Raw genomic sequence first — 9,648 nt, forward strand, 5'->3', positions numbered from 1 at the left:
CATTGTTTTAAAGTTTTAAATTATGGCAAGATATAGATAAAAATCCATCGATTGAGTAAAAGAAAAATTTCTACAACAAGCTACTAATTAATGTATACTAATAAATTCCCAGGGACCTATAAATTAACTTTCATATTTTTTACAAAGCCACTCTTGTTGGAAAAGTATCACTATATATGCTACAGATTTTCACGATGCACTTTTATCATCTCTGCAGATGCTAGAGAGTGGTATTTGTGACATTTTCACATCGCTTAAGCAGCTGTAGCTAGGCTTCACTGCTGTCAAGGCCCTGACTCCTCCTCCCTGCATGCTCCCCAGTGGCCTTCAGCACCCACTGGATTACAGAACTCCAACTTCTCTGCCGATATAATGACTCCAACTCCAGGGGAAAGCTTCTGAAGTGAAGCTACGATAAATACATCAGGACAGGAAAAAGAAATACTAGGACGTGGAGAGACGGTTACTGTGACATCCATCTGCAGAGAAGTAATCTTTAAGAACAACAAGACTGAAGAAAGCAAGCGTGTAGAAGATGAGAGCAGAGCAACAGACTGAAATTTTCTAACAGGTAAGAAGCTGAGAGACAAACCTGTAAAAAATAAATCTTGTAAATGTGGTTTTCAGATATGCATGCTGTGCTAAGATACTCAGTATAAGATCCTTAAAAACTGGAATTCTTCTGTCTCCAAGTTTAACAGCATCAATGGAATTCTTGTTTCTGTGATCTTAAAATCACATCCATAACATTAGAATGCACCATAATAGGTATACAATTGAGTTTTTAATGGACAAATAACTGAGTGGAATAAAGAGGTTTATATAATGTTAGTCAGGCCAGTTGCACTTTTTAATAAGGCTATGAAAGAGTACAATGTGTTTCTTGATATTTACGGTGGGTACTCAGTGCAGATCTTCATTCTTAAGGGTGTACAAGATTCTAATTTTATTTGTCTTCATGAAGCTATTCATTTGACTGGTTTTTTTTAAATTAAATGACTAAATATACAAAAATATTCCTTGGTATATGGTTTAGAATATACAATTCTAATTGATCATGAACAAGTCAGTGGATTATAGTTCATGAATAAAAAATTAAGTGTCAGTTCTAGTGAAGGCATGAGACAGTGTAAAGATGAGGTTAAGACAGCTTACCTTGTCAGCACATGACTGCTTGGTGAATGACCTAGTACATGTGCAGCACCTTAAAAAACAACTAAAGATTCTATTTGCATTAATATGACCATAGAATTTGATATTTTTTGTTCTTAGAAAGTTAAGGAGGAAATCTGAGTTCAGGTGTGTGTGTGTGTGTGTGTGTGTGTGTGTGTGTGTGTGTGTGTGTGCTACAGAAAGTTCCTGCCAATTTTGAGCAACTAAGAATAGAAAACATAGAACATTTTAATGCCAAGTATAACCAGAAGCAGCAGAAAATGGTGACAAGCATGTAGAACTCTGAAGGCCAGGAGATTTGAGCTGTGCCCATGATGACATCTGTCAAATGAGCGCAGTACAGAAGGATTACTTTCAAGACGAAGAGTTTAGAGTTTCTTTATACTTCCCAGTAATGTAAAATATGTTTTTTGTTTTCTTAAAATGTATCCAGAGTTAAAGAAAAAGGAAACAGAAACTAGAGACGCACAGATGAACAGGAAATGAAGGTGTTAATGATAAGAGAAAAGAGTGATCAAAGACAAATACATACAAAGTCTGTACCCTACTTCACCTTCCTTCCCTCCAATAAGGATTATGCTAATGAAAAAAGACAAACACAGCGTTACAGAAAGATATCAAAATACAGAAATAAAATCTCATGGAAAATTCTATAAAGTAATTCTCTTATTTTGTTCATCTTAAAATATATAAATCCAAAAATATTTTAAATTAATTTGACATGAAATTATTACACCAGGATACATAAATAAAACACATCAAGGTAGACATTTCATAAGTAAGATATAAGCAAATTGGAGGTTAGAGTTACCTACCTCTATCATGTACTAGCTATAGATTTGACCAAATGTCACTTGTTCATGTGACATCATACATCTCTAGCATTTCTACCAAGCAATTCAAGATGAACATTCCTAAAATAGAATTGTATCCTAAGAATTTTTTTATGAACTCCAGCGTAACATTACTTCACTTCCAGATAAGCAAGATTTACAGATTGAAACTTCACAGTTACCAATTAAGTTAATGCAAAGCCCACAGTGCAATTTAAAGCCCATATTTAGGGATTTCCCTGCTCATCTTTGAGCTGTGCAGAGAGCATTTGGGCAATATAACTCTTGCATTCATCTCTGAGTCCCCAGATGAAGTCTTCTGACTTTTCTGAGCTCTGAGCCTCTCTTGGAATTTACAGAGTTGAGAGTGGATTTTTTTCCTTGAATAGTAATCAGCATAAGGAGGAGGAGGGAGGTTCACCATAGCCTTGCACGTCCTGTTGCTGGATGGGAAGTACCCCCATCCTCTGTGAACACATTAACAAGAAAGAACAAATAAAGGCTGCTGATGTTTACTTCTTTCTCTCTTACCTACTAGGGACTCTCAAGTTCTATGAATTTTCACATCTGTAAAGAGAAAGCTGTTATCAGGGCTGTATTCCCAGGATTCATAGGAAGTGTGTTTTTCTAACAGACAACAAAAACAGTAGAGAAAACCAGTTATACACACACACACACACACACACACACACACACACACACACACACAGACAGACAGACAGACAGACAGACAGAGACAGAGACAGAGACAGAGAGAGAGAGAGAGAGAGAGAGAGAGAGAGAGAGAGAGGACAGACTTTGGCTCTAGCTAATTTCTTGGATTTTCTGAGACTTGATTTTTCTGTCAATTAGACAGAACTAGAACATTCCCACCCCTTCCAACATAAGCTCTGCACAAGTATCTGACATAGTCAACAATACAATAATGAACACTTTTTAGCAGTTTATGAAGCGTTCTTGAAATACCATTTCATTGGCCATTATGAAATAATAAAGAAGACATTTTTAAATTTAATTTGATTGATGAAGAAATTGAACACTAGCTAGCAGCAGATACGTCCTCCTTGAGGAAGTTGCATTCCGTGCTGGCACGCCAGACTACATATGCAGTTACTGCCCATCTCTTTTCCTTTCCTTTTCCCACCAAATGAATTTTGCTTGGTAGAAAGACTTTAATTAGAAATCAAAGCATTCTATTTCTCATCTGTAGTTCTGGTCTATCAAGTGACATAAAGAGCTTGAATATACTTTGAAATGTCCCTTCAGCCAATATCTGGGTATGTCAGGTTTGTAGAAACCCTGATGTTTTTAAACATAGCTATTTCTCTTTGTCACCACATTATTGACAAGTCCTTTGGGCTGTCTTTATAAAGTATACCGTGTTTATCAGTGGTTTCTATTCATCCACAGTATTTTTATGTTGTTCTTCATTGTGGTGTTTATTGTACGAGCGAAAAGCACTCTTGAGGTGATTTCTTTCCAGTAACAATCTTCTGAGCCTTTGAACTCGAGGAATAGCAAGCCAAAGTAATTTCACACTGTAAAAAAAAAGTTTATGCCCTTCCATTCCTATTGCTCAGTCTCCTTTATCAGTGTTATTTGTGTTTCTTGCCCAAGATTTCTAAAGAATAAACCAATATGAGGAGGGTTTTCTTTCCATCTCTCCCTTTCTGCCCTCCTTCCATGTGTCCTCCTTAGGATAGAAATCTCACCACTGATTCTTCATTCATTAACTTTGTGATGTCTTCTGATATATTCCACTGAATATGACCATTCCAAACTATGCTGAGCCATGGGCCCAGAGCCCCTTATCCACTGGACATTAGAAGAAATCTGTGGGAAGAATTGATGGAACAGATTATAAACAAAATTAATCCTAAATGTAGATGTCTATGCACTCATTCTTTCTTTGATTCCCAAAAGCTGAGGAAGATATCACACATTTACTTCATCCCAGAGAATGAAGACACAAAAAGAGAAGGCATACACTAGTCCACAGCACCTGTGTTCTGTAATCCTAGCTCCCATCTTGAAGACTTTAACCTAACTCAGAGCAGTGGAGGAGACAGTTTTTCAATAGCACATACACTGAGCATCTACTCTCTCCCATATGTTGAGGATGAGAGAATAATTCAGTTGCACATTGTTATGTAATTGTCACAACTCAAGCAGGTAGGCATTGTTTTCCCTCATTCTTCAGATAGGAATCTGGCTTAAATCATTTCCAGTAATTCTCTCATTGGGTATACTCAGTCTACAGCCTGCAGACTACATACAAGTGGGTGATGGTAGATATGAGAGTGTCAGAACACAAATTCATAAACACACTTTAAAAATTATAAGACTTTTTTGCAATTTTTTTGTAACAATCACATGGTTCTCAAACATGAACTTTGTTGGAGACAATGTTCTATTCCAGTGTCAAAAATTTGGGTATAACTGCTTGGAATATGAACTAGTCCAATTCCATTGTGCTGCTGGAAATACCATATGTTAGATAGTTTATAAGCAACAGAAGTTTATTTCTCATAGTTTTGCTCACTAGTAAGTCCAAAATCAATGTGTCAGCAACTTCAGGCATGGTAAGGACCACTACCTGACTCACAGGATGATGCTTTTGTAGATGGGATAAGTACTAAGTCCTTACATGCAAAGGGGACAGAAGAAGCAAAATCCTTGATAGATGGATGGATGAATAAGTGCATAGATGTACAGATCTTTGAAAGAGATGGAACACAAAGCCCTGTAAATGTTAAGTAAGCACTCTACCACCAAGCTTCACCCAAAAGCACTCATCTGCCTTCATGTGACACTAATTCATGATTGGAAATATTGTTTAGCCAGCTTATTTTCTAAAAGTCTTACCTCTTAATTTTGTTACCATGAATAAGAACTATGAGTTTTGGGATGAACATAGCACTAATATTGACAGATACAAATGAAAACATAACCTTCGGGTCCTCAAAGTACAATCACTACCTTAGTGATCTGCACAGTCTATTAGCTGAAGAGTACACATATTCATATGATTCTGAAAATAGGCAGAAATTAAAGGGGATAGAAACATATATTTGTACTGCCTTAGATAGTCACCAGGATGTTGTCACATCCTTCTTTTGCTGCTTCTGAAGCCTGTACTGATAGAATTAATAAGAGAGAGAGAAAGAGAGAGAGAGAGAGAGAGAGAGAGAGAGAGAGAGAAAGGAGAGTAAGGTTAGAGATCTCCTTTACTCATGTACACATCCTCTCAGGAGCATTGTCCTATTTATGGAATTATCCATATTGTTAAGATTTTGTGGGCTGGAGATCTAGCTCTGTTGATAAAGTGCTTGCCTAACATGCATGAAGTCTTAGATTCTATTCCCAAGACTACATAAAACCTTGTGTGGCAATGAATGTCTGTAATCCCGGTATTCAGCAAGTAGAGGCTAGGAGAATCAGAAGTGCAAGGACATCATTTTGTACATAGTGAGTTTGAAGAAAGCTGAGGCTACATGGTACTCTCTCTTTTTCTCTCTCTTAAAAAAAACTTCTACTAATATTCTGGGTTCTGTTTGATTTTTAGGATCTCAAGAGCATGCTGACGTCATCTGTGTGTTTCCATCTGATACAGACAGCGATCATAAACATTCAACTCATTGATTATATATTGAGAGTTGCAGAGCCAGGGGTCCCTCAAGAACCAGTGGCCAAACATCCACTGATGATACATGGAAGCTTAGAAAATCTCTAATTCAAATCCTGACATGATGGAAGTGTCCACAAACCAGCCAACACCTAATAAAACCAGTGGCAAGAGCAACAACTCTGCATTTTTCTACTTTGAATCCTGTCAACCCCCTTTTCTAGCCATACTCTTGCTACTCATAGCATATACTGTGGTCCTAATCATGGGCATTTTTGGAAACCTCTCTCTTATCATCATCATCTTTAAGAAACAGAGAGAAACTCAAAATGTTACCAACATACTGATTGCCAATCTGTCCCTCTCTGACATCTTGGTGTGTGTCATGTGCATCCCTTTTACAGTCATCTACACTCTGATGGACCACTGGGTATTTGGGAATGCTATGTGTAAACTCACTTCCTATGTGCAAAGTGTCTCCGTCTCTGTGTCCATATTCTCCCTTGTGTTGATTGCTATTGAACGATATCAGCTGATTGTGAACCCCCGTGGCTGGAAACCCAGGGTATCTCATGCCTATTGGGGCATCATCTTGATTTGGCTTATTTCTCTGACATTGTCTATTCCCCTATTCCTGTCCTACCACCTCACCAATGAGCCCTTTCATAATCTCTCTCTGCCTACTAACATCTACACCCACCAGGTAGCCTGCGTGGAGATTTGGCCTTCTAAACTGAACCAGCTTCTCTTTTCCACATCATTATTTATGCTCCAGTATTTTGTCCCTCTGGGTTTCATTCTTATCTGCTACCTGAAGATTGTTATCTGCCTCCGAAAAAGAACTAGGCAGGTGGACAGGAGGAGGGAAAATAAGAACCGTCTCAATGAGAACAAGAGGGTAAATGTGATGTTGATCTCCATCGTAGTGACTTTTGGAGCCTGTTGGCTGCCCTTGAACATCTTCAATGTCATCTTTGACTGGTATCATGAGATGCTGATGAGCTGCCACCACGACCTGGTATTTGTAGTTTGCCACTTGGTTGCTATGGTTTCTACATGCATAAACCCTCTCTTTTATGGATTTCTCAACAAAAATTTCCAGAAGGATCTAATGATGCTCATTCACCACTGTTGGTGTGGTGAACCTCAGGAAAGATATGAAAATATTGCCATGTCCACTATGCACACAGATGAATCCAAGGGATCGTTAAAAGTGGCTCACATACCAACAGGCATATAGAAACTAGTAAGCAAAATCATAGCCCTTCTAGTGTGAAAGAAGTGGAAGGAATAGCATGGAATAGGGCAAGGTGCAGAGGAAGCCAGAGTTAAACACATAATACCTTTGGGCCCAGTTTTGCTTTAAGTTAAACATGTCTATTCCATTCAGCCATAAAACACACAGAGATTTATCCTTACCCTTTCTTTGTTCCCCTTGGAAGAAGAATAACTCAAGCAACCTAGCCATCATTACTGAGGTAGAGAACAAAAATGAGAAAGCATACAAGGACAGCAGAGATGTCTAGGGTACAAAATTCATGTTATTCCCTGGAATAGCCACAAAGTTATTAGTTGTGTTACAGGGAGGAAAAACCCACGCTATGCCTTCTTTACATCAAAGAAATTCAACTTTCATATGTGAAACTTTAACTTTCAACACATAACTATTCAATCAATTAGATAAATCAAAAAGCATAGTATCATAAATTATTAGTTAATTATATCTGGATTATAATTGAAAGCTTGTTTTAACATTTATACTGAGCACTATAGTTATAATTAATTTCACTATCTGAATCAGATCCTGAAGTTGTCATAATACTCCATTTCTTTTACTAACAATGCTATTAAAACTAGGGAAACTAGTCATAGATTCAATAGCACTCCAATTATAACAGAGATCATTTTAACTAATGAATGTTCTGTATTGATAGAGATTTCATTACAAAATGGCCTTTTATCCTGATGCCTTTGTGTATATTAAGTAGGGGTTCATTATAACTTTGTAAACTGGGAGATTATTATCAACAGCAGCATTATAATTAACTCCAGCTTCCCAGAAAATTATCATCTATCTCATTACTTAAACATTAATCAAGAATATTCACTAAATAAGACCATCAGCTAGATTATTTACAAGATAATTATCCTTTTGTTTAAACAACTGTTAGCTCAGAGACTTCTACCAATTCCCACAAGCTTTACCATTTCCTTAGGTAAACCTCCCAGATACTTACTAAATTTGACTGCAGCCTATGTGTGCCATATACAAATGTAAGCATGTCTTCTTTTGAATAAATATTCTCCTAATACCTGTGATTATTTCCCTTCTTGGAATTCTATCATGGCCTTCTCCCTTCCGCCTTCCTTTCATTCTTTCCAATTCTCATCAGAATTTTTATTTTCTGCCATTTGGGGATGAATGAACCATGAAAGCACTACAAGACACCTAAGGTAATTAAAATGTGATGGCCTCATAGTATGGGTTAGCACCTTAGAATCCTGAAGGCACAAGAATCTGACACCTTAGCAAACCAACAGCTGAGTCTCTCCTTATCCATTCTACCTTTCCTCATTGAGTTATATAATTAGTATTCAGTGTAATCCCTTCTTTGCATAGTAAAGAAATACCAACCCTAGTTTCATTGTAACCCAACACTACTCAAATTACTAAAAGCAGGGAATACCCCAAATAAACACTAATGTTCCCTTGTGTGACCCACACTCTTGTACTGTCTCCTCAACCTGGACTCCCCCTGGTTCACAATAAGAGTGGTTTTTCATTTGCTTCTTTTACTTTTCTTTTAAATGTCCCATAAACTTTCATAAAAAAGAAGTTACTAATGCTGTAACTGTTCATGACTGTCTGGTGTTTATTTTTTAACATTGAAAAGGATTAAAGAAAAAGAAAGCTTGGGAAACATGAGTTCACCCTGTAATCAAGCTGTCCTCTAACTCATGGCAATAGACCTGCTTCATTTTTTACCTGAGCCACCACATCAAGCTCTTAAATTTTTCAAAGGGCCTTCCATTAAGACAGCTAGAGAAAGGCCATCTGAGATCTAGACTAGGATATCCTGGGTTCACACAAGCTCTGGCATGCTCTGACTAGCTAGGTGCATGTAAATGGGGCTAACATTAAGAATCAATCAGGAGAGCTGCCAAGGAAAGGAAAGCAGAAAAGCTGCCAAAACCCAAGAGAGTTCTTCTCTGATCTATCCCTTCACATGACCATGGAGTGCAGTGTAAGAGAAAGTCCTGAATTTTCCTGTTAGTTCTTAGCTTGCATTAGAGCCAGACCAAAGGAGTCAGTGCTTGACACCTGGAAGCCTGGGTTTGTGGCTGAGAAGCTCTGATCAAGCCTGTACATTACTGGGGGCTGTCCCAGGTGCCATAGAGAAAGTTTGATCGTTTGGTATCTTCCTTCCTGTCAGTAAATATTTCCCTTCCTTGGTCACTGAGAAGTAAGTACCAGGCTGAGATTAAGGACTATGCCATGAGACCTGGCTCTGACATTTAGAGGAACTTATACACTGTTTTTCTATAACGGCTGTATTCACTTATAAGATTAGCCAAGAATTCTGGAAGCTTTCCTCCCTTTTGGACAGACTGAAAGCTGCCCATGATTAAATTTAGACCAAGTAAACACAGAGTTAATACCAAAGGGAGAGTTTATTTGCACTTATCCAAATTATGATACTACTGAAGAGACAAAAAATATTAGTGTTTCAGAATAGCTATGTCCAGAAATTCCTCCATGGAGGATGCAGTAAATGAGGAGAGATAGGTAAATGTTTCTTGTGGGCTTAAGATCTCTTTCCCCCATTTATGTGCTCTTTAAATCAAACTTGTAATTGAGGTTGGTACATTTCTCTTGAGAGAGAAGCTATATGGCAGATAGTGGTGGCAGGACCTCTAGAACCTGGTGGTTGACTATTCTGTGCTTTTTTTTTATTGTATGTAGATAAATCTGTTCTTTCAGACTAGCCTCCAAACTTTTAGAGACCTTGTTTTTTA

At 37.7% G+C, this 9,648-nt stretch overlaps 1 protein-coding gene across 1 annotated transcript; it reads left to right on the forward strand.

Annotated features, from left to right (window-relative positions):
- Positions 1-344: 344 nt before the first annotated feature.
- On the forward strand, positions 345-7,938 carry LOC116087621 (neuropeptide Y receptor type 6). Its single transcript, XM_031366302.1, has 2 exons — positions 345-571; positions 5,572-7,938. Exon 2 carries the CDS (start codon positions 5,753-5,755, stop codon positions 6,869-6,871), a length of 1,119 nt encoding a protein of 372 aa, XP_031222162.1. The 5' UTR covers positions 345-571; positions 5,572-5,752; the 3' UTR covers positions 6,872-7,938.
- Positions 7,939-9,648: the final 1,710 nt, after the last annotated feature.

The sequence above is a fragment of the Mastomys coucha genome, unplaced genomic scaffold, assembly GCF_008632895.1.
Source record: "Mastomys coucha isolate ucsf_1 unplaced genomic scaffold, UCSF_Mcou_1 pScaffold13, whole genome shotgun sequence".
Classification (NCBI taxonomy): Eukaryota; Metazoa; Chordata; class Mammalia; order Rodentia; family Muridae; genus Mastomys; species Mastomys coucha.